We start from the raw sequence: 26731 nt of genomic DNA on the forward strand, positions 1-26731 counted from the left end.
AAATGAAGACCTCAAAGGCAAAGTAATGACGACATCACAATATACATAAATCAAGAACTGCATGTGGGTTTATTTTACACTTGAGAAAACAGTGGATTTAATTGTGTGAACCAAAAAAAAAGTACTGTACAATATTAATGATAAAACATCAAAATGTATAATTCATAGTGCATTGCTTGCTTTATTTTTATTTATTTATTTATTTTGTCAGATAGTTCCTTTGAGTACATGCATCTGGGAAGATGCAGGTGCCAGTAAAATTTCTCTATTTAACTCAAGCTGCAGGAACTAAATTTTATTCAAAAAAAGTGTGGTTTTACATTATATACACAGAAATTGAATATAAAATGACAATATAAAAAGTTAAAAGAGAAAAGCATACAGCCAGAAGGTACAAAGGAAGTTGAACAGTTTAAAATGGTACGATATGTAACATGTACTTTTTTTCCGCCCTAAGCTGATGCTGGCAATTTACAAGGAACTGAATCCAACACTTGCCCCACTTTTTCTGTTTTGTTTTAAATGTACCAATGCAGCACACTATAGAAAGGTCAGCTTGTACCAAAGCTTACATTTGTAATAACTATAAACTGCAGTATCTTACAGGGAAAAAAAAGAAAAGGGGGGAAAAGCATTTGTACATTTTTTAAAAAATAACTTGCATACTTTTTTTTGCCAGCCAAGTGGCAATTTTCAGCATCCAGAGGATTTGGGCATAGTGGCAACTTGGTTTATTATTTTTATTTTCTTAAACACGACTGTGGTTTTCTAACCCCTTGAGCACTTCATAGCTTTTCATCATTGTCAAAGAACTGCATGCATCTTTTCTCTGCAAATCAGACTGCAATTTTCAAAAGGGCTTTTTTCTTTTTACATTTTAACACAGTTTTGTTAATATGAAATGCCTTTTTTAAAATTAAAACACAAAACCTTCTTTTGGGAAAGGCACAACAATGCTATTACAGTCCTCAGAGGGTTAAAAAAACCGACACTACGGGGTTCTGTGACCTTTATTGTCATGGCAACTTTGTAATTTTAGGATGTCTTTTTGTTATTGTTCTTTGTGTCTTTCTTTACGGCTAAATTAACGTCTCTCAATAGTGTCTCCCACTATATTCTACAAAAGATAGCTTAACATCAAGGACAGATGTTGAAAATAAAGGTCAGACTTTGACTCACAGAAAAAGAAAAGAAAGGTTTAAAAAAAACATGCACAGATCAGACAAAGAGCATATAAATATAACTACAAAATGTATGTAAGAAAAACCAAGGTCCAGATAGGCAGTTCAGCAACAAAAGTAAGACTGATTTCAGAGGCTCAGATCAGGCCTAGTGCAGTACTATGAAGAAGTTTAGTGCAATGTTCCTGTGGTCACTTGCATACCTGGCTGCTTACCTGGACGCTAATGTTTTTCTAACTCAGTTACATAGATCAGATGGTCCTCGGGGGACTTGCCATGTGTTTTACTAAGGTGCAGTTTCACTGCATGCTTGCTTGCAAAAGTTCGGTTACAGAGCTTACACTGGAACGTGGAGCCTGAGTCCTCCTCAGCAATTCCAAGTGAGCCTAAAGTCTTATTTGTGAGGACTTTTGAAACATTCTGCTGTTCTTGAATCTGATTTAGTGGCAATTTGGACAGGTCCTTCAAACTGAACCCTAAATGTGTCTCCAAGTGACTTATGTACGTAGAAGCAGTTCTGAACTGAGAGGCACAATCATTGCAAAAGAAAACAGGGTGACCTGTGTCCAAATTCTTTAAAAACTTAGTTCCACCTGTCCTCCTTAATTGATACTTCACATTGGCCAGCCAGTGGCTAATTGTGGTCATGGAAAGACCAGTAAACTTAGAGATATGTACCCGCTCCTGTGGGCCTAGGTCCGACATAATGTACTTGCCTTCAGGAGTCTCCCTCAAGCTAGAAGCAAACTGGGCTTGAAGGATTAGGAGATGCTGAGGGTTCCAGTTGGACTGCCTACCTTTCCTCTTGTGTACTGGTGACAGTTCGTCCAGCGTCTCCTCAAAGCTACTCCCATCCGCATCAGATTTCTCTGACACGGAAGACGGTGTCGAAGACTTGGGGGTCAAGCGCCCTGTGAGGTTCTTTACCATATCGGAAATATCCATCAGGGCACTTTCCCTCAGAGGAGATGAGACCGAATCAGTCACGCTGGAAACCAGGGGCTTGTTTTTGGACTTCGTTAAATCAATAGGCTGATCGCTGTTCTCATAATAATACCGGTCGATAGCATCAGCTTGCTTGGCCGGAGTTGTCGAGTAAATGGGTTTGTCCAGCATACTGTTGCTAATTTTATATAACATAGCCAAAGGGTCCAAAGAAGGACTTACAGGGTTGGAAACTTTGCCTAAATGGGTATTCATGATGGATTGTAAAGCACTCAGTGGATTGATGAATGATGGCTCAGCTGAATGGTCTGTGATGATGCCCAAGTTATTACAGCCGTTTGTGACTTTTGCTTTAGGTAGCTCGGTACCATTAAGTGCATGAGGATCTGCTGGACTGTCCTTCTTGACCTTCTGCACTTCTGTTTCAGGGCCCTTTTTTTGCTGCTGCTGCTGCTGCTGCTGCTGCTTGGTTTCCTCTGTTTTTGGAAAGTCTTTGTTCTCCTTAGCAGCAGGTGACAATGGCTTGACTGGAGAACATTTCTCTTTCTCCGCAGGCTTTTCTTCTTTTTTTATATTGATTTTGCCCGTGACCTTCTCCACTAGCTCCTCCATTGCAGAGACATTGCTTTTGTGAGGTGGTGGCGTCAGGTTCCCTGGCGAATGGATCAGTGCACTGTGTTCCGAAGACAAGGATTTTACGCTGCTGGCGTACGATGGCTGCATCTGAACACTCTGCACAGCTGGCTGAATGGGCTTAACAGTCCCCGGAAGCTGGTAAGCTGCATGAATGCTTGGATAGCCTCCCCACGAAGGTGCTCCATTCTGGGCCTTGCTTATAGCTGTTGTCACTGTATTTTCCAGGGATTTTAATATATCTATCCCACCTTTAGGGCTTTCATCTAGATCTTCCTCTCTGAGGTACTGATACACAGCCGTTGGCTCAAATTTTTCCGCAGAGTCCTCATTCTCTTCTTTAATCTTTTTGTCTGTTTCACTAACGATCACCTTTTCCTTTTCCATTTCCTTCTTCTCCTCAGAAGTTGTAGATTCGGCCGGAGAATCGGGCTGCTTTTTAATATTTGCAGCTGGTAATCTCGTGTGTGTGGTGGGAGGCAAAGGTATGGACTGGATCTTTTCTTCTACCACAGGATCCAATACTAGCTGTTTCCCCTTTTTGGAAGCAGAATTGGTTACTTTCAAAAAATGTCCCGTGACCATCATGTGAGCAGTCAGCTGCTGCAAAGTGTCGTGAGAACTGCCACACTCCATGCATTTTAGGATCTGGGCTTTGCGGGCCTCAAACTGCCAAGTGTAGCTAGCACCATTTTGATAGCCATAGCGGTTGTTTGGAGTCACGTAGGGGTTGGCAGTTTTCTGGTCCTTCCCTGCCTCGCTAAGTGTGCTCTCCGAAGTGATGGCCGTCGGCTCAGGTGAGCAAGGTGAAGCTAAGTCTTGAAGTGCTCGCTTTTTGGTAGAAGGCACCAGTTTGGTGATGGCTGGTACTGGTTCCTTCAGAGGCACTTTCTGGTAATGCTTTGTTTTTATCATGTGGACACTCAAGTCTTGCAAAGATTCAAACGAATGGCCGCAGTACATGCACTTGAGCACTTTCTGGGCGTCCTCTTTGCCTTCCATTTCCATAAGTGATCGCTTTCTGGGCTTTGACCACCGTTTGGTCTTTTCAGCTTCTTTATCTCGGTTGTCATCCCGATAATGTCCAGTTTCATTCATGTGCACTGTTAGCTCCACTAGTGTGTCATATGCTGCACTGCAGTCTTTGCACCGGAACTTACTGGCACCAGTGAACACAGAACCGTACAGTTTATTGTTTTGCCGGTAAAGCTGCACTGTGCTGAATAGACTAGGTTCTGGGAGAAGTCCATATGAGGTCTGCTGCAGAGTTTTGGCTAATGCCGCTTGATGCCAGTCATAACCTGAGCCACCACTGTTACTGTTATTGTTACTGTTACTAGTACTACTGATACTTGTAGTGATACTAGTGTTGGTACTGGTACTAGTACTGGTACTAGTACTAGTATTGGTACTTGGGGTAGTGATAGTAGAGTTGCTATTAGTGGTATTTTCCTTCTGGCTGTTTTCATTACTCTTTGATTTTTTTAAATCCAAAGCTAAACTAGACCAGCAAGACTCCGATAGTAAATTTGCATAGACAGCTTTTATTTGTGCCAAGCTGTCCTGTGGATAGGAAGCATTGTCCAAGCATTGGTGATCTTCTCTCTCTTCTTTGGAGGAAGTGCTTTTGAAATGAGCCAGCTGGTCACTGTTTTCGCTGAATGGCGATCCATAACCTGCGTCCTGATTCGTTGCTGTGCTGACTGGAGAGTTCTGGTAACTTTGAGCCTCTTTGATCTCCGTTTCATCATTGCACATGTAGTCAGTTTCCTGGATGTCCAGAGGTAGTCCGTCATCCTCCACGCTGTCTTCATCAATCTCTGCTGCTTTCAGTTCTTCCTCAGGAACATAAGCTAGAAAAATACATAAGAAAATAAAAATTCATTACAGAACGTACACATTTCGTTTCATTCCCACCACTATTTCTACTACAGTGAGACTGAGGCTTACATTTTAGATCACATATCCCTATTTCTCAGCTTTATGAAGATACACATCCTGTCAATTTAAGCATGGCATTCGGCATTTTCAGTTGCAATTAAAAATATACCATGACATTTCAGCAGGATTTATATTTAACTAACAGAATAACCTGGTATGAATAAAGCTTAAGAATTCATTCTTCACCCACTTTTTCTGAATTGCAACACTTATTTTGCCACTGTAACTAATTGGGATTTTCTGGAATAAATTAGGTAAAAGGTTGTGTGTGTGTTTTTTTATTCATTTATTACATTTCTAAGTCTCATTTTATTTGTACAACAACTAAGGTCATCTGGTGAGTTTCAAAGGTAAGTAGGAATTTAAACTCAAATCTCTATCATCCAAGTCCAGCACTCAACACTACATACTACTTGAAGCACTCAACATGAGCAAAGAAGCATTTATAAAGTTATATGGTAACGAAGCAGGGTAGATGTAAATTTATCATGGAGATCAAATTAATCATCAATTATGAATTATTATTAAGAAGCGTGTGCTACTGTTACTTATATTAGTCCATTAATGCGAACAATGATTTGAAATATTTATATTTTTTTCCTTCCAAACAACCTTGTGAGTGGTGTTATGAAATAGCCCTAATTTTGATTAATTTTGAGATAGGCTGAGTTTAGAAAGGGAGTCTCCATTCCAGTCTTAGAAATGGAAGACACAGGAGAAGCCTCTTTCATTGCCAAGGGCCAGGTGTAGCACCTTCTATGAAATGCTGTCTTATCTGGCACAAAATAATCAACCCTCTGATATACCTGTTACCTCCAACCCTGACCTCCTGGGCCATCCCTGGATATCGCTTATTAAATTGGCAAATCATAACCCCAAGGTTCTGCTGTGAAGACCTGGCTGGCAGCTAATGTCTTCAGTTGCATGTTTATTTCTACCCTTTTGTTTGTTTTGCTAAGTTGGGAAGAAACAAGATCGTCCGTAAGTTTACTTCCAGGCTATCACCACTTCAAAATGTGTCACACCCATTCTTACTCAGCCAGACAACATTTTAGACTTTGTTTTATTTTAATCATTAAACCCGAACTTGAACACAAAAGCTGAAGCTTTGGGCTCCAGAAGCTGGGAATCTTTCAGACACAGAGAGACATCACCTTACTTCACAAAAGCAATCCTGTGAAACTTTTATCCTCCTTCTATATCTCCCTTTCTGTTTTAGAAAAGACCCCTATACATCCAGTGCCTCTCAAGTCACACAGATGATCAAGAAGTCCCAGTGCCACTCATTTCAAAGACCTTTGCTCCAGAATTTTCCTAATTGGCTTAGAACCTGGTCCATCTTCTTCCAGTTCCGCCTTTCCTTTCCCACCGATGAACCAAGTCTCAGCATCCCATTGCTCTTTGACAAACATTTTCTCCCCTTCTTCCCAGCCAATCATCTGTCGTTGCCACTTTCTCTCCTCGATTCCCAACTTCTAAGCATCCCAAAACATTGGATTCTTACATGTAAAGCACACAATGTTACCTCTACTATTGTTATTTTACAGATGGCTCAGAGACATTAACATGAATAATCACATTTATTCCAATAGTCCCACTGAGCTTTATGGGAGTTACTTCCTCTTAAGTTTGTATCAGCAGCCTTAGAGCTATCTATGGTTGAAGATAAATTTGAACTTGCGTATCAGAGTTCCAAGATGGATAGTCCAATAGAGCACCTTGGCAATAATGGCAACTGAGCAAGAATATACACTTGGATTTGAAAGTAAGGTAAGAACAATTAGTCACCGGGCAAATCTGCTTTCCTCTACCCATTACTGAAAGGCTGAAATGTAAACGATGGTACAAATCAACAGGGGATTCTTTTTATTAGTGTTCCTGTTATCACAACATTAATTTAAGAAGCATTAAGATTTATGCATCTGAAATGATGCATGGTCGGATATAAATAGCATTAAACATACCCCCACCAACCCAGTGACATCATTCATAGTGCAAAATTAGAGAATAGTTCATTTTTTTAAATGTTGAAACAGCTGTCAAAAAAGAGAAATACAAAAGGAACAATCCCAAGTATGGGGAGCCAATACAATTAATATAATATAATATAATATAATATAATATAATATAATATAATATAATATAATATAATATAGTTGAACCAGTGTGAAGTCTGCTAAATCAAAACGCCATTCAAGAGTGGGCTACTGCCAACTGAGTCAATCTAAGCCTGGCAGAGGGAAAACATGCCTTATAAACAGAATTTGATTTACAGCACCCTTTTTTGCCAACATATGTTACGCCAGATTACCAGGTTATGTGACCAGGATGATCCAGTGTGTGCTTAGTCCCACCCCTCTCCCTCGGAACACTCATTTTTTCAGGGCATATGTTCCACAAATCTTGGCTTAGCTACAGCTGAGCCAGAATGAAGGCACTGTGACGAATCCTAACTTGCTCATTCTGGCAGATCTAGGGTTAGTATTGCTCCCTATGGCAGTGCTTTGCTACTGAAGGCTCTGTTCTATAGACTTAAAATATTTAGAATAAAAGGAAGGAGGGAAATGAAAAAGTTTTAAACCTTAACAGATCAAAGAAATTTCAGTAGGAAAAAGCTGGAGCACCTAGAAAATTATCGGTGTGGTTTAGTTGACTTAAGGGAGCAATCCTATACACAAGAAGCTGGTGTCTTGAGTTACACCACCCTTTTTGCCAGCTTAATTTATATCAGGTTGCCAGGTCATGTGACCAACCTGAATGGGTTTTGGATCCAGCCTAAATGCCCCCACCCTGTCCAGTCCTACCCCCACCATGCCCCCTTTCCAGGGCTTACTCGAGTTTAAGATCTACCAGGCTTGACTCAGCCAGCTGAGTCCTGGCTGAGCTGGTATGGGGGACATATGCTGGTTTATCTCTGGCTAAGATGAAGGTGAGGAAGTTAGGCAGTCATAATCTGGCTGTATGAGGACCTTCTTGGCTGAACCAGAGATCTGCTGGACCCTAACCCACTCATCCCAGCAGATCATCCTACAGAATTGCTCCTTAAGCCTGTTAATGACTGTTTTTGGACATTATAAAAAACAATGGTTAATCTTGACAGCGACGGGCCACAGCCAACTTTGGGCTCAAATGCTCCCTCCCCTCTCCTCTTTCTCCAGCAGTGTTGCAAGGAGGCAATTGGAAGATTTTGCTTCCTTTTTGTGACCAGACTTGTCTTTTACCAAAATGGCCCAAACCTGAGAAACTACGGCTATATTAATTTTAGCTATGACTCATTGTTTGAAATTTGTTTATTTCAAATGAGTTAGGAAACTGCTTTTTTCCCAGAAAACCAAAGTTAGTATCAACCACAGTTTAGGGTTCACATGCAATGCTTGACTGAAGTTAATCAAAAGCGAAAGCTTCCAATTTCCTCCTTTCAAAAGATTGTCGATCATTCCTGTCATGATAAATCATGGCTTACTGTGATGCCCAAACTACTACGATAACATGTGTAAGTGCCAAACAGTTTTTACATGGATTCTTCTTAATGGAGTTTCCTTGAAAAGCACCAAGCTAGTTTAAACAGTATGGCTACTCACCAGGGTAAGTTTAACTGCAATATAGCTGAACAGGGGAAAAAAGGATCAGACATTATATTCTTAACATAGGCACAGAGGATGTAGGTGGATATTACAACTTCTCTGGGTAAGAGCATTGAAATTTTAATAGATTTACTTCTTGGTAAACTTAGTGGGTCAGTTTCCCACAAATAAAATGCTGTGTGTCTTCAGTTGCTGAAAGCAACTGAAATGCATTGTCGAATTAAACAATAACAAAAAAGGGATAGATATTGAAGGGACTTCATTATTGACTTACTGTGACAAGTTCCTCAGGGTAATCCTGCAGTGTTGACTTTGAATATTACATACCATTTTCTACACCTGAAGTATAAGCCCCAAGGTGCATTTAAATTATAAAGAGATGGTAAAACCAAAGGTGACACCTTTCTAGAGATTTTTGGCTCATACTAATGGTCTGCAGCACTTTAGCCTCTTTCTAAATCAGGTATGGGAAACCTGTGGCCTTCCATGTGTTGTTGGGCTCCAAGTTCCATCATCCTTGATCACTGGCCATGCTGCCTAGGGATGATGGGAGTTGGAGTTCAACAACACCCGGAATGCCACAGGTTCTCCATCTCTGTGTTAAACTATGACACAGATATCACACAACAATTCTGGCAAGAGCAGTTGGCAGCGAAAACTAAAGTAAAATGAGAGATGAATACTTAAAGCTGACAAATGTAAAGCATGCAACGGAATATCCAGCTTGATTATTGGCTTACAGTAAACATCAAACTTTGCTATTGTGATGCCACCTGGTGAAACGATATAATCTTACCAAATTACGTGTTTATGGGAATCAAACTATTTTTTAAACTAGCAAATGTGATATTCATGAGCAGATGGCCATTAGATCAAAATACATCTATTCTAAGGGCCCAATTCACAGAAGTGGCAGGCATGTACCCTAAGTGATAAACATAGGTTTTTGCACTGCAGTAGAAATAATTTGTACGCCATGTCAGCTCCACTCTACTAGAAACCCTACTTTGCTAGAAAAACCATGTCATACGTACTAATAGGTGAGTGTGTGTATGTGTGTGTGTCAATGAGCTTAAGGATACAGGAAATGTTTTTCTTATGCGTATTGTTCACAGAACATGGAAAAATATTTGAAATGAATGTTTGCACACAAAATGTATTTATGTATTAGGCATGTTGTGCATGCAGTGGCTCTGATCCAACCGAGAACCAAAGGAGCACCTGGAGCTCCACATTTACAGCTCTTTCAACATCCTGAGGAAAAGGGACGTAGAAGCAACTGAATAGCGTCTCTTGCTCCCCCAATTCTCATTCTAATCTTAGTGCACGGCCCCAGCTGCTGGGTGAGAAATGGGTCTCAAGTATGTAGCACCTATTTGCCCACACAATTCCCATCCAGCTAAAGAACCACATGGGAAGCTTTCTTTTCCATAAGCCCGTCCTTAGCTAGACTGGAATGACCAGGAGCAATTCAGGAAAAGCGAAAGCAGCAAAACAGGATATAGTGAAAGGTGGGGTGGAAAAAAATTCCTGACTAATGCTGGGTGGGCTTTCCCCCACGAGATAATTCTAATTGCTTACTTTGCAGATTTCTTATTTTTAAAAGCATTGGGTTTTCCCCCATAAGGAATCTTCTTTTAAAAAAATATCTTAGGAACATATGCTAAGATGCAAGATATTCCCCTAGGTCTCATAATTCAACAGCATTCAACATTTCGAAAATCCGTGTGCCAAAAAAAGGAGGCCTGCTTATTCCCTTTCACCTACCAGCACAGTCCAGTACTTTTCTCTGTTACTAAGATCCATTAGACCTCCCTCTCCTCCCACCAGACCTCATTTTATTTTACTAAAAGGGACAATTTTAAAAGAATGTGGTTTCTAGTAAACCACTGCTAATAACTGAAAAAGACGTTTGAAGAGAATAATACTGAATCTTATCAGTGCTAAGGAGACAAGGATCCAGGAAAATAAACAAAATTTAGTCCAAGTCTTTTCTGCAGGAAAATGCAAGAAAAAGCCAGGGGTTATCTTTCTAGGTGGAATATAAGCCTAGATTGATATTGCCATTTGTTACTGTTAATGGTGTATGTGTGTGTGTGTACACAATACACAAAGCTTCTCTCCCCCCCCCCCTCTCTCTCTCACACACCTATAGATAAAAGCCCATAAATTCAGTATTACAATATTTTACTTAAAGGTAGACACATGAGTAAGTTTATCCTGCCATTTACCTTGCTCTGCATTATCCCCTTTCATAGTTGTTGAGACTTACGGTAAAAGCCATCATGGCATTTCAGTCCAGCAGTGGCACACCACGTTTGCTTCGGAACACAATAGGAAATCAGCTTGCTACAGTTACAAGCCATTTAAAGGTTGCACCAAAATCAGTCCAACAGAAGAAACACCTTCTTACCCCTAAAATATCATTGTACAAATTGATGCTGCTTTAATACAGAGGTCCATCTGCCAGTGCTTTTGCAAAGAGACATAAGGTATATTTACACTCTGTCCTCTTAAACCCTGTGTACTACAACGTCTGCACAGAAGAACATGGAATCAGGGTGACAGTCACCCTAAGTGAGCTATTTAGGAGGTAAGATGCACACAAGGTTCCCTTATCCTCAAGGCTGCCTTCCCCATTAAAGTAAATAGGGCTCCATATACACACACAGAAGCTTTGTGCATTTGAGTACATATGAGGCTTTGCATCGGCCCATGTGTGCTATTCCATGGACTAGCATATTAATGCTGAATTTTATTTTTAAAGGATTTAGAAATGCATTGTTTTTAACATTCGTGCTGCAAAAATTGCTTGTGATTTTTAAAATGTTCTAAATTTCACACAGTACGGGGAAATGCACAAGTTTCTAACTTTGCAACAACATACACAGCTAAGCATACTTTATCAAGGCCTTGTTACTGGATTTAAATAACAGAGAAGTTGCAACTGCTGCCTAAAATAAATATGGCTGCAAACCTAAACACACGCACTGAAGACAGCAAGACTTACTTCTGAGTAAACATGCATAGAATTGCACCATTTGCATTACAAACTGCTACACAATAATAGAATCTTGTGATATTTCAGTAATGCATATTGCAAAGTTAAAGCACAATCTACAGCTCACTAGAAGTCTCTAAGTAAAAATTAACAAAATTTATTTGCTTATCATTATTTTGTCTATAGGTATTTACATATCCTATAACCCTTCTTGGAATCAACACCAAACACTGCTCCAACACAGGCTGTACATATCTAGTTAATAATTACTCCATAACATATTTTTGCTTACTCATTATTTGTGGTTGTGAACTGTACTATTGGTTGCAAGTCATGCATTTTTGCTGGGTGTAAATATTTTCTTCTGTTATTTATACAACGTAACCTAGCCACAAACAAAGGGGAAAAGAAATCTCCATAAAAAGTTTGCTGTTCACCCACAAGTGGCAAAGACAAGCATTGAGCTTGAAATTCTGCTTTTTACTTACTTTGATTTGCAGTGCCTATAAAATGAGAGAACATTATATATTTTTATTCATGTTACTTTGCTTGTTCTATAAAAGCTTATTATAAACTGCTGCTTATAGCACATAATAATAATAATAATAATAATAATAATAATAATAATAATAATTACAAACTGTTTTTATATTGTCTACTATTATTGGACAAAATTAGCTTGCTTCGATGCTTACAATATGAGAGTGCCACACAGGAGAGCACAAAGCAATTCAGAACACACTTACTGTGTTGATTTTCAACGTTTAAAAAATATTCCTTATGTCAACTGAATTTACACAGCTATGCTACACTATACACATACACAGATGTGCATTTGTTAATATTATAATTCATCATGGTATAAATTATAGAATTGCCTTGGGGAAAATATTTCATTGAAATATTCCTGTTGTTGTAGGATAAATACTTAGGATTCAGAAATAATGTTTATATTGAAAATGTTAACACAAATAATATACACTATTTCACAAGGTCAATGTCTTTTTCTTGGGGGGGGGGTTACACCTATAAAGTTGCTACTAACAGAGATTACACCGAGAAATAGACAGTGATGTTTTTAAAAAGCTGTTTATTCAAATTAAAAGCTTTGAAATTTTGTCCTGCAATTGTTTGCAGTCAAATGCTGCAATATTCTACATCAAGAAAAGAGAAAGGCTTGCATTTAATTGCTACTATATGAAACTGTCAGGGAGGTCAGCTAATTATTTAATGCTGTGATAAAACATTTCCCACTGAATTTCTTCCTTTGGCTCCTGTGTCAGCACAGGTATTTTAAAAGTGTGATGCAGGGTTACAATTGTGGCCTGTAATCACAGAGAAATATTTAAACCAAGAACTCTATTCTGATTTCTAGATGCCTAAAAATATACTCGCAACAACCTATATTACAGTGTACAATGCAAGCAAGCCTCTCTTGTCTCTTTTTCTGTCTCTCTGTAATTTTGCAGGAGGGAAATCCTACAAATTACAGCTATAGGAAGACCGAGAGTATCTGTTTTCCTGTTTTCTATTATTACATCTTGTTAAAAATCTGTGCCCATATGATATGCCTTCTGGATGCCAATGTCTCCCCATAGATATGCTGTCATCTTTGTACAGCATTAAAATTTGTGTATTCTAATGTAAGTCGACACAAGGTGCTATATATTGTATGTGTTAGTGGTATAGCACATTGTGTTTGCTTCAGTGAGAAGGTGTACACTGTAAATAACCCAGACCATATCTGAAAAGCCAAAAGCAAATTGGATAGGATAATGATAATGTATTGTGGGGGTGGGCAATTGTATAATATTATTTATTGAATACAGTGATACTGTTTCTTAGTCACAGTTCTGTTTAAATTGTTCTATTATTTTCTGCATACATTTATTCTATTCTGCTATACAAAACACACATTCCCCACAATCATTATTTTAAAGGGGGCAAAAGATTACCATTATAGCAGCCACAACTGCTAAAATCTGTAAGAATTAGTGTCATTGAGTTCAACAAGAAATTGATTCCACACAGTTTTTAATTATTACTCAATTAAACTTCATGCAATTTCAGTGGTGCCAAATAATTATTTATTGAGGGCAAAATGTTTAAAACTTAATTTCAATATTGTAACTGAGCATATGTTTGTTTGTGTGTACTTCTGTTTCATAATCATAGCAACCCTGGTCACAAACAAGCTAAGCACTGTAGTTTTTCAATGTAACATATTCAAATGAGAAATTTAGGGTGCAATCCTATGGCAGGGTCTGCTGGGATGTGCAACTTAGGATCTCTGGCTCGGCCGGCATTAAGTCTCCAACCCTAGCTCTGCTGAAGGTACTCCAATGTAACTTCCCATCCCAGCGCAACCCGCTCAGCGAAAGCTAGTGTAAGTCCCCCCCAAAAGGGGCACTGGGGGGCATAGTGGGAGGGAGACCACAGAGGTTAGGGTTTAAGCCCATTCAGCTCAGTCACATTACCTGGCAAGCCAGTATAGAACACTATTCTAAAGGCTCACTTTCCCTCTGCCAGACTTGGGCACAGCAGCAGTCCTGCAGCTAAACAGGGTTTGAATCTGGTATAACTTTACATTAGCATGCTTTAAGCCAGCTTCTTGTGCATAGGGTAGTTCCCTTAATTCTGGCTGGAAACTGAAAACAGACACAGTATGTCATGTGCCCCGCATGTCCCTCTAGTCTCATTCATTTTAATATGCCTTGTGCAGAGAAGTTCATGGTAGAGTCTTTCTACATATAGGAAATGTGTAAAATCCTTCAGTTGTAACTGATCCTTTTCTTACTCTACACATGTCAAGCAAGTTAAGAACATGCTTAAATAATATGTATCAGCATGCTTATGCATATCTATATATTTTTGTAAAACAGGAAAACCCATTCATGCAGAATCTAAAACAAACTTGAAAGAAGATTTGCATTTTAGTTAGCTCAGCTACAGCGACCTTGAGGTTAATAAACTGGCTTAAGCCCAATTTTTTCAACTTCAAGTGCTTTGTGCTTCATGGTCTACCTCAAACTATGAACTGATAAATTTTGTGGATTCAGGAAGAGAATATTTCAAAGCAGTTTCCAGAATAATATCCAGTTAGAAATTCCCAACAACAGAAAGTATGAAGCAGAAAGTAAATAAAATGGTAACTGTTAAATATTTAGTGTACACAAAAATTGAGCATGAATCATTCTAGGGATTATAAGAAATATGAGTATGTTGTATTATGTTTACATGCATATATTGTATATTTATGATTTGTTTCTGACATTTGTACCCCACTTTTCTATCAGAAGATAATCAGAACTGTAAAATAACCAGACTCACTCTCTGTACTAATATACTCCCCCTCCCCTCTGTTTCCTGAATCTCTTTCACACATGCATATAAAATTACTGAAGAACAAAAAGGTGATCACAAGTGAGGTGTAAGAGGCAGTTAAAAATAAAATAAAAGAATCACCACTTTTACAGAAGTAAGAAAAGGAGGCAAAATGCATGTGTTGTTTCTGTTTCAATGTAAAGCTCTGTAAGAGACCTGAAGGGTCTTCAAGACTATCAGTAGTTCTGCATACTGGGCTGAATGCTAGCCCTTAAAGCAAAAGGCATCTGAAAGCTTGCCATCTCTTCCCCTTCCATCCCCTTCTCTCCTAGGCAATCCATCTACAACCATTTTCCTTACGTATTTGGATTGTCAAGGAGAGATGCAGTTGAATCCGCCCATCCGATACCCTCCTCTGTCAAGAATATTTCACTGAAATGTTTGTTTTTATCCCTGCTGGCAACATTAGGATGGAAATATTTAACCTGTTTCCATTACTTATACAAATTACTATTACATGGTAGAACAGATGTCAGAATCACAACTGACTGCCATACATTCTTTATGTGGAGAAGAAGGAAAGTTGTTAAGAGCATGCTCTTTAACACCATGTCCTCTCTTTTACCTGATTCATTAACTTCCACCATCAACATTTAACTTCCTTTCTGTTTCCATCTTTTCTCAAGCTGCTTTCATTTGGAAGCAAAGTCTTTCAGAAATATATATGTTTGATCAAGTGTTCTAAGAGGTTGCAGGAAAGAAAAGAGTGGGGAGTGAGGTGGGGGGGAGAAAGAAAACCCAACATCTTGTCAAAAACGTTATTTCTCTAACAGAGATGATGAAAAAGAAGTCAGTTAAGATGCTGGTACTCAAAGATGGCTGTCACTTCAGATAGAAGATGGCACAACTCACCTAGACAGGTGACACTTTGGTCGAGCAAAGGGTTGCTGCATTATTGAGAACACCAGAGATCAGGATGACAAAGACTCAAGGCCCAGGATGCCTAGGGCACCTTAAGTAGTGAAATCAGCAGGCAGGTGGATTTCAGCCTCCATTTGCATCATCTCCAGATTTAAATAAGGGTCTCAGGCAGCAGTAATGGGAAAGACTTCTGCTTCCGACCTCAGGGAGCCACTGCTCACCAGAGTAGACTATACAGGGCATGGTGGACCCAGTGATCTCACGTAATATGAAGGCAGCTTAATATGATCAACCAACTGCGAAGTATGAAACCAAAGCTTCTTGATGGCAAGGCTACTTTTTACTCCATAGTAGTAAAAATAAAGGCGGGGTGGAGCTACAGAGCTCCCAAACCAACTTTCTAGCTTATTCCAAAAAAAGCTGCAGAAGCTGCAAAAAAAAATATTGAGAAGTATGTATGCTAATTCATTAAATAGTAACGAGCAAATTCTCTCTCCAACTGAACTCAATTGCAAAAAATCCATTTGGTTTTGAGTAATAGTTGTAGACTGCAAGAGGGTAATCTTCCTCCCTCTTTCTGAATTCTCCATATATTAAGGTGGCCTTCGCTATGCTGCTGAGCACAACGATGGGTTGGAATGATAGCATCACGGCAGATGGGGCTGAAGCTACCAGCTCTTTTTATATATGCACATTTTTAAAGTTACATTTTACTTGGGTACCTCTGACAGTGGGTTCTTTGGCTCCCATTTAAAATGTTTGTTCTGTTCCAGTGTTCATTGAAGAGCATGCTGCAAATGCCCAACGGTTTAAAAAAAGCAAGAAGACTATTATTACAGCTATTGCAGAAGTGGTTGTCACTGGGTTTTCTGTACACTGAGACCACAGGAAAGGTCTAAAAGTATGCAAATGTGTGTGGGGTTTTTAAATTACGATTTGTTTTACAAGAGAACAATTTTGTTCAAGGGATAAGGGAAGCCAGAGAAACTGCGTTCTACATTTCTACATAGCTGCTTAGCAAGTCCTCCCACCTCCACAAAAATGACTGTTTAGCACACTGCACAGCTGAAATATTAAGTACAGTACAGTATATCTTTTCAAGAATACTAGTATTAAGTAGGAGCAGAAAAGGAAAGGTTGTAAACTATATGCAAACACATTCTCAATGTATCAAGGTCTGCTAAATGCCAAACATGCAACATTTTCAAAAGAATGCGAAAACTCTATTAACCAATTACCTTTGACTTTGATTTCCCTCTCCAATTTCTAGTATGAATGTTTGGTAGGAATATTGGCACACGCAGTTTGAACACTGTGCTCACTTTGGCAAACTCCCACTGACTAAAAGGAATCATACTCTGCTGAGAACTGAGTGAAAACAGAATAAAGATTTTGAGATTTGGCCAATTCTGAGTATTTGTCCCTGAGGAAAACCATACAGATAGCCCCACTGTAACTGTAGACATAGTAACTCGCTGCTTTAATTTCCTGTTTTAAAAGCTAGCAAAGGACAAGGGGAAAGACACAGAAGCCCTTTGGGTAATACAATCTTACATGTAGCTCCATCCCCACCCCTGCAAGAGTTCACAACCGTAGTGAGTACACAGTAAGTATAATAATAAAAAGAAGGCAAGGAGATGAAAGGGAAGAAAGACGGGGTTTTTGGTGTGTGTGTGTGCGCGCGTGCTTTTTAAGAAAGATGAAATCTTGCTGTAGAAGAGCCATCTTTGCAAAGGTCTGCTACTTGTTAAATCAGTAAGAATATCTGTCAGAGATATCCTGCTACACCATTTGGCTGATGTCAAACCTAAACAAACCAGATCAGAAAACCAGCAAGTGGCAGAACATAAATGAAACGGGAGAAGACCAGTCTAACTGTAACTCGCATGGTTTGCTTGCTGATTTTTGGGGGAGGGGGAAGGAGGGAAATAGTGGCAATCACGGCAGTCATTTGCAGTACTAATGTCCAATTCAGCCTCCTTTCATTCTCCTGATTTAGGTGGTCAGAGTAGTTTCGTAGCCGACACAGGGAAGCTGTGCTGTTTAGCAGGCTGTTTAATGGGAAACTGGCAGTCTTATTTCTTTTCTAGATTTGGTTTGTCACTAGGTCTCCATTACATGCCACTCAGCTTTGATATCTTTGGACAGGACTGATCAAAAGATGTCATTTGACCTACACAGCATGGCAGAAACTTGGAGAAGTCTCATAAAGCGACACTCTGGCTGTAAATAAAATGACATTATTATTTCCTCTCTCCTATCATGTAGAAAAGCCAATTATGGTAATGCACTGCATGTCAATGAAAATACAGCAATCTTTTTGGAGCAGCTACTGCAGGGCGTCCATGTTGCTACTCTCCTTCCTGTGAAAATTTGCCCATTGGAAAATGAAGAGGAAGGAGGTGAGAGATGCCTTAAAAACTGTTCATAAAAATCCTGGATGGTTGTAGAAAGTGCAAGTCATCAAAACAAATGGAAGTGCAAAAATGCATGCAAGTAAATTTCCAAATTATCGGGTAATTTAATCTTGAATGATTTATATTCCATCACTGGAATAGTCGGTACACATCCTGCATCCTTAGCTTTTGACTGACAAGTATGATGATTTATTATATTAATAAATGCTATAATGCACATTACTTTTAGAAAAGCAGTTGTTGTTTTTTTAAAAAAAAGCATTTAGCCTTGAAATAGATCTGAAAGTTACACAGAGTGTTAAGTGCAAACATCTTTTGGCTATTAACTATTTGCGCTGAAATACCAGACATGCAAGTACTTCTCTGATTATCTTTAACAACTGTTCCTTTTTATCAGTTATTACCTATGATTTAAGAATACAGACAATGGGCACTCTCTTAACAGGAGACACAGGTATGTAACAAAACAAACAAACAAAAGCAACAGAACCAGAATTTGATCCAACTTGCATTAAAATCAAGTACACTTCATAGCATGTGATGATGTGGATGGGAAATTTTTATTTAAAAAAATTCCCCAGTTTTCATTCACTACTATGCTCACTATACAAAAATGTATTTCTTCCAGTGGAGGTTGATCAACTAGGGCTACTGGGATTCAGCCATCCCAATGAACATGTTAAGCAATTATGGGGGGAAACCTCTCAAATCCACAGTCTTTCCTGTCCCACACACATTTTACACGTTTATCTAAACTCAGAAGCTCTGCAAACATTTCTGCTAATCTACTGTTCTCCGGCCAATCATCTCTTTGTACCACTCAGCCAATCCTAATCCAAAAGTGCAGCTATGGCAAAGAGGTCCTTTCCATGTATCTCTGCGCAGAAAATCATGTGACTGATTTGACAGCCAGAAAATCAGCCATACTAGGAAGGCTCCCACTCCATCTGTTGTTAGGATGGATCCAGCATAGCCACTATAACTGTTCAGGGAAGAGTCAGGACTGCTTTAAGTATAATCCCATGTGGCAGCCTTAGCCTTTTTCAGAATCATGCACCGGTTCTGAGCTCAGAACTGTTCCCCTCAAGGCCCAATCTCTTCGCAGGTAACCAGAGAAGCAACAACGAAGGTTCTCTGCTTTCAGGATGTGGCGGGACAGGTTGATATGAGCCATGTGCAATTCCAAAGTATTTCCCAGAGTATTTCTACAGAAGGTTTGTGGATCTGCTTCCAACAAGTGCCTTACCTAGCTTAAATTCAGGATATATTGAATGCAAAGAGATGTAAGGAGATGCTGGTGCTGTTTTGTGAGTTTTGTCAGGAAATTTCTAAAATAAAAAGTTTGGGCTCTCTACCTGTCTGGATATGACTCCACATTCATTCCCAAACCTGGAAGATATTCTCCCTTATCTCACACATAGAGGCTGAGTATGATTAGTCTGGTGTGATGCACTCTGTGCATGAACAGAGATTATTACCTCACATTTTTTAGGACTGAGCAATGAATTGCATTTATTTTTTGCTATGCTCTGAGCCCTGGCTCAAACGAAACAATTATTTTTGTCTATAGGTTGGAACGCTTGTTCTTTTAATTTAGAGAGAGGAGTGTTTTGGATAATGAAAAGTTAAATTGATTTTTGAAGGGAGGAAAACTGCATGTAACTGGTAGCTAGTTCTCCTTACATTTTATAAGATTTTGTGTGTTTAGTTTTTTGAGAATGGGTGTGTCTGTCATGTGGTATGGCTGAATCTATAAATAAGAGATATGAAGTCTTTCTTGTCTGAAAATCATGCTTGTGCCTTCATCCATAAACAGGCTAAGAAGTGTGTGGCACTCTGCACATGTGTAATAACACTCTTTCCAAAGTAAGTGCTATATAAGTCCTATTGTTGTGAAAACAGCAAGATTAAAAGCTGCAGCCAAGTCAAAATGTTACCAGCCGCAACTGATTTATTCTGTAACAGTATGTGTGAGACAAATATCACAATTGTGCCTTCAATGACAGTTAATTTCACTTGAAATGCAGCACATGTCCCTAAACTACTTTTTCATAGTAAAAAAATTGTGAGTCTTACAATTCTAAAATAAGTTCACTTTCAGCAGGAGAAACCCATGATGCCTTCATATGAATGCATTTTTAGAGTTTCATCCCCTCACCAGCCTCACATATTTTAATAAATAATTGTGTTCTTTCATTACTACTACCCCTTTAATTATTTGTAATGTTTAGATATTACTATTTACCTTGCATTACTCCATTCTACAACAACTCCATGAGATAAGAATACAGTGGTACCTCAGGTTACATACGCTTCAGGTTACAGACTCCGCTAACCCAGAAATAGTGCTTCAGGTTAAGAACTTTGCTTCAGGATGAGAACAGAAATCGTGCTCCGGTGGCGTGGCAGCAGCAGGAGGCCCCATTAGCGACAGTGGTGCTTCAGGTTAAGAACAGTTTCAGGTTAAGTACGGACCTCCGGAACGAATTAAGTACTTAACCTGAGGTACGACTGTAGCTAAAAGATTCTGCCTTGCCGAAAGCTACCTAGTGAACTTCATGGCTTCAATTGTATAGAATTTGAATGTGGGCTTCCAAACTCAATTACACCAGACTAGATCCTTAACACCAGTAATGTTCCACACTGACTATTACTGGACTAGACCCATTGAAACCAATGGACTTATGCCATTATTGAATTACCATGATGGATATAGCTACACTGGAGAGCTGGAGTGTACACAGTGGGGCTCCCTACCCCCTTTGAACAGCCGAGCTCTATACCTTAACCACATGCCAAGTTACTTCTGAATCTCTCTAAAGTCAGGACTGACTCCAAGTTTGGAGAGCCCTGCACACGATGGGCTCCGGTGGGCTTCTCCAACAGCAGTACCTGGAAGGATTACCTAGCAGAGAGCACCAGGGTTATAACAGTGCTCTGTCCAGCCAAGGAGGCTGGATCTTCCTGCCAATTATTTTTCCCCCAGTGTGCCAGTACTTTGGGACATTGTGGAAACTTAAGTGATGGCTTACCTAACCACCTGAGACAGCTTGCAGCAAGGGGCTGGAAATGTTTTGAAAGCGGAGCCATGGCAAGCAGCAGAAGTGCAACTTGCTAGGATTCTAGGTGCCCAAGGTCACCAGGTGTTGACGCCAGGTGTTGAAGCCGGCCCCACTTGAATTTTGAACTGGTTTGGAGACCAGGGCTTTGGATTTGCGGAAACACACACCCTAAGCCCTGCTCAATGTAAGGGACTATCTATGTTCGGATTCTGACTTACATTTTTCTATATTAATCTCCAAGAGACCCACATCTGGTGCATTACTGGGTTAGGTTTCATAAAAGCTACATACTGAGAACCGCTGCACAGAGCAAATTGGTTTAAGAAAACGGTACACTGCATACCTTACCCTCAAACTTATTAAGACACACTGCCAACTCTTGTCTTTTAGTTTGTGCAACATATTCCAATTAGGAGGAATAATGCCATGCAGCATTTAAAATGAAATCACAAAACCTTCCATTGGCAAATATGGAATGCCTGCAAATCTTGATATAATCTTCTCACCCAAGTATAGGGACCAAGGGAAAAGGAGTTAAACATAATGGGCGTCAATATAAGCCTGCAGAATGAATTGTGTGCTCTAAGTGAAAGAATATGTTAGAAACATCAATTCCCACTCTCCCTAAATGCTACGTATTCCAATTTGATCAATTTTAATTTTGTAGATCCCTGTGCCCCACTCCACCTGATCTTTAAAAAATAAAATAAAAAATATTGAAAAAGATAAAACAGAGGGTAACCATATTTTGCACTTCAGTCTGTAACCACATCCATTGGGAACAGTGGTTTTATTCTATTTTTGCAGTACTACATCACACTCCCCATTCCCACTTATGACTTCTGTTACTTCTGTTACTTCCAGCACTAGGTAACTCTACAACAGCCATAGGAAGATTTCCAAAAAGACAGAAAATCTTTGGTTCATATCAGCAATTCTTGGTTCAGCCAGATACTGCATTGGTGTGCAGGTCCTGCTAACATATATGTGACCTTCTACAGCAGGAAATGGCTAGACTTTGATCAGCAGATTGGATTCAATTCAATTCAGACTTAATCAGGACTCTGGGTTGGGTTTTTGGGGTTGTTTTTTTTTTGCATACTACTAATGTAAAATGAGCATCAACACAGGAACAGCTGCTGTGAATGGATCACTCTGTCCCTATCTTCAGGCCCATTGATACCACCAGCATTCATGATCTTTTTGCCAAACTGCTTCCTCTGTGCACACATGCACATACATACACCCCTTTTACCAACTGCATCTTACAAAGTCAGCTCTAGTTTACAAAAGCTCATGCCACGATAACATATATTAAGTCTTTAAGGTGCCACAAGACTCTGGCATTTTTGCTGCAGCAGACTGATATGTTATTTATACAATTATTCATATACCGCCAGTTCATACAACACGGCAGTGCACAACAATATATACAATAAACTATAAAACACCATAAAACTGTAAAAATAAAGATCATTAAAATGACTGACTTATCAAAAATGTAAACAGTTACAAAAAAAGGTCTTCAAGAGATGCCTGAAAATAATAACAGGGTGCCTGCTGGAAGAGTGTTCCACAGAATGGGACAGGTGACACTAAATGCCCGATTTCTCATTGAGGCCAGTTTGGCCTCTGTAATACATCATATACTGTATAAGGGTATATAAAAGCATAAATGGATTGGCAACAATGGCATGCAGGATAGAGTCTTTTAAATATGGTATCCATCGTGTAAAGCTTCTACATAGATAAGGTCTTTGGGGCAGTTCTGTATTCAACCACCATCACTTCTAATGACTGTTAAATACAACGAATGCAGAATAACAAGACCAAAGCTAACCAGCCGAAGAAAGCAATCTGGTAAACTTAAATCAGTGAAATCTTTTAACTTACTGCTGCAAGATTTTGTATTGGAAGATTTGTATTTCTTTAAAAAAAAATCACATAGAAGAATGTGATGCATTTAGTATCATATGTACTTTGAAAAATCCTTGAATACCATAACTGAATATGGCAGTGGCGTAGCGTGGGGGGTGCCAGGGGTGCCGGCCACAACATTTGGGGGGGCGCGTTTGGCCGGCCCTCCTTGAGGAAGCAGGAACCCCACTGTCCTCGGACCTCCTCCGAAGGCTGGCGGTGGGGTGGAGAGACCTCCTCCCGCCGCCAGCCTTCGGAAGGCTGCTCCGAAGCCTGGCGGCGGGGCAGAGAGACCTTCTCGCCGCGCCAGCCTTCGGATGGCTGTCCTGAAGACTTGTAGTGGGAGCAGTGGCGTAGCGTGGGGGTGCAGGGGGGCTGCTGCACCTGGCGCAACGTCTGGGGGGCGCGGAAGAGACTCGAGTGCTAAAATCCACGGGTAAGGGGGCGCAAATTACTTGCCTAGCCCCGGGTGCTGAGAACCCACGCTACGCCACTGGAATATGGCTAAGATCTGAAGGTGCATCCTTGTACAGACACTCTTTGGGCCTCTGATTCCTACTGCAGTTCCATGTGCTCCCTGAAAAACTGCTCGCAGCAGCAGGACAACACTCAACAGAACTATTGGACAGAAACTGACAATACAATTCTACTGCTCGTCTACTCAGAAATAAGTTACATTGAATTCAGTGAGGTTCACAATTGCAGCCTAAGTGCTTTTATGGTTATTGGCATTTGGAGTTTTTAAATGACAACCTGGGAACCACATGTATCCCACCTTGGGTGCATATTTTTTGGGGAAAGGCAGGATATATGTGGAAGGAAATAAATAAATCATCTGCGAGTGCAAGAAGGTTTTCACCACTCATTGCACTTATCTCCTCCAGCATTTATCCAACAGTAGGAATCAAGCTGGAAGGTGGTAAGACAATAGCTTACATTATGACGATAGCCCAACCCTGCTGTAAGAATTAGAATACAGGATAGTTGAAACATAATTTACGTGGATCTTTTTCATTCTGTCCTTGCAGCATTTTCTTCCACCACTCCACCCCCAAAACTTTTACATATAACTTTCTAATTTTAGCTAAACGCTACGGCTTCTGATGGCAGAAAACATGCTTGCATTTCTATATTTCCCTAGTCTTAGCCACAGTGTCAAAGACTAATAATGAAGATACTTGTAAATTTATCAAATTATTCTGCACCAGTGACAAGAAAGCAGCAGAGCTTCTCCATGGAGCTTCGGGTTGTACTCCATGAACTATTTGCTTGCTCTGAAGTAATTCTGGAGTAGCTAGTTCCACAGGAACGAAGATCTTTACTGTGTAAGAGTACAAAAAACATACCACTGCTGGCTTAAATATGTAAATATCGGGAAAATGTATCCAGACTCCATGGATGGTAGCCAACTAAGTTCCACTCAGAGCAGACCTGGTCAAATTAATGAACATGCCTGAGGTTCATTTAACATCAGTAGGTCTGCTCTCAGTAAAACTTAGCTGGAAACCACCCCAGGTTCTGTGCTCATTCCATATGTTTGTGTGTGTGTGTGTGTGTGCGCGCGCGCGCATGCACTCATGCATAGAGAAACACTTCAGTAATTCACAACTGATGCCTTTCACCAAAACCCAGCAAAGACTCTCCATTTGAAAAGCCAAGTAGGCCTCTATGTCCTGATAAAATGCTAATCCTGTATGCTTAAAATAGGATGCATATCCAAATGCTACATGAATACATGCATACTTTCACTGTGAAATAATGACTCTTTAAGAGCAGTCTTGTAAATAAATCCATGAAAGTTATTAGCCCGCAGTCTTTGTTCTGCCCTTCTCATGCTGGCTGCAGAAGAAGGGAAGCTCTCTCCTTCACAATCATGATGGGAATGCAGAACAGTAGCCTTTCAGTGGGGTAGTAAAAAAACACAAAAAACCTTCTAGCAAGAGGGCTGGTGGAAAGGGAAAGAGCTAAGGAGGTGTTCCTTCATCCAGCCCCAGGTAGCAGAGAGACCTAGCACATGGGTGGAAGAGGGAAGGAGAGATTGCTACCTCCTCTTGCCGGGCTGCATTTTTGCCTGCATGAAATCCCTTGTTATCTATGGCTGCCAAGAAAGTTGCTCAATACAAGGCTGCTGAAGAGTCATCATCGTATAATAGGATCCATTATATGACAGCCTCCAAAATCTTGTCTCAGTAATTCTTCAGGGCTTTATACTTGTGCATGAACAAATTTCAAACTTAGTTGAATACTGCCCTTAATCAGCAAAGTTGTACTCAGAGTAGATCTTCTGAAATTAAATGAATGTGTGTCTACTCTGAGTAAAACTTAGCTGAATAGCACTGTAACAAATATGAACTGAAACATTACCCAAAAAAGCCACCTCTACCCTACATGAAGAAATGTAAAGCATTAGGCAATTACAAAACAACAACAACCTCTCTTTGGAACCGTTTTTAAATCAGTCTTCCAAAATTTCTTTGAGTGAATTATGGAATGCAGATTCTGATAAAGCTGATACGTTCACATATTTAACACATGCACAAATACCGTTGCCATGCTAACCAGTGACACCTTAAGGTGCAAAAAATAATAATAATTAAAAATGTTCTCTTTAGCCATTCTTTGAAATATAACCTACTACGTCATTTAATTTTTGAAAACCCTTAAGGTCATGTAACATGCTTTCTCTGTCATTTGTAAGTACATTAACTCAGTAGCCATATGAGAGTGAAATTATGATAATGGGCTGCTAAAATGGGTCATGCAGACACTGCATTTCATGTTAGCTTCAAATAACAGTGAGAATATAGTCCAAATCAAATATGACAGCACAAAAGCACATGGTTTACTTTACTTAGGCCTCTGCCAGAGTAAACTGAGAGGCAGTGGAGGTGAATGAAAAGATGGCAAAGGGGGGGGGGAGATGTGGATATTAACTGTATTTCAAGAAAAAACAGTTTAGTTCTCTACCAAGTAGGATAGAACACTATCAGAAGATGCAATAATAAATTTGCCACTTCTAAGCAAAAACTAATCTCTTTAATAGTTCATAGCACAATTTCTTCATCCACATAGGGAATGTCATTATTAGACTAAGCCTACTCTCCTAGAATAAGCTGTTCAATATATAGTAAAGGGGGGGGGACATATTTGAAGTATGCACAATTGTCTATATGGGTTTGTGTATATACAAACAGAAAGTTAAATGCACTTGGCTACGGTAAATATAAATACATATATTCAAATGTTTCAATTCGAAAAGAACTAAGCAGCTACTAAAATGCTTTATTTTCAGTAATGTGCAAAAGTAAAAAAAACACTAAAGGTTTAAATGCGATAAATTGAACCATTTATTCTTCACATTGCTTTATGGTAAATCTCACACATTTTTAGCAATAAAGGTTCTTGATACTAAATCAACAGAACTTTAATGTGGGTTTTCAGGATTTCACGTCTGCAAAAGTCTCCAAACCAAGTTTTTTGAGAGGGGGGAGGTAGAAGACGGCAAACAATGACCCATGTACAGTTTGACAGACAGTTTGAAATAATGTAGTCATCCTTCTCCATGTCAGAACTCTTCGTCCAGTAAAGAACAGATAAGGGTCAGAGCACAAGATACAGGAATGCAAACTGCTTAGTAGAGACAGGAATGGGTACTGAGGATTTTAAATTTCTGACTTCTCCAAGACCCACTATTTTTTTCTCTCATGGAGCCTTCCCATAATCTAAATCATGTTTCTAAACACCAGAGATCCACACACTATGCAGCAGCAACACCGTAACATTAGCCAGTGTCCTAGACTATGTG

General features: G+C 39.6%; 1 protein-coding gene across 7 annotated transcripts in view; it reads right to left on the bottom strand.

Moving 5' to 3' along the window:
* Positions 1-451: 451 nt before the first annotated feature.
* TSHZ1 (teashirt zinc finger homeobox 1) overlaps positions 452-26731 on the bottom strand; it is a 79856-nt gene continuing 53576 nt past the window's right edge. For all 7 annotated transcript variants that reach the window (XM_081204151.1, XM_081204148.1, XM_081204147.1 and 4 more), the window contains one exon: positions 452-4612. In XM_081204151.1, the coding sequence (XP_081060277.1) occupies positions 1404-4517 (3114 nt within the window). In that variant the 5' untranslated portion in view covers positions 4518-4612 and the 3' untranslated portion in view covers positions 452-1403. The remainder of the gene's footprint in view (positions 4613-26731) is intronic.

This window comes from Podarcis bocagei, assembly GCF_964188305.1.
Source record: "Podarcis bocagei genome assembly, chromosome: 8".
NCBI lineage: Eukaryota > Metazoa > Chordata > Lepidosauria > Squamata > Lacertidae > Podarcis > Podarcis bocagei.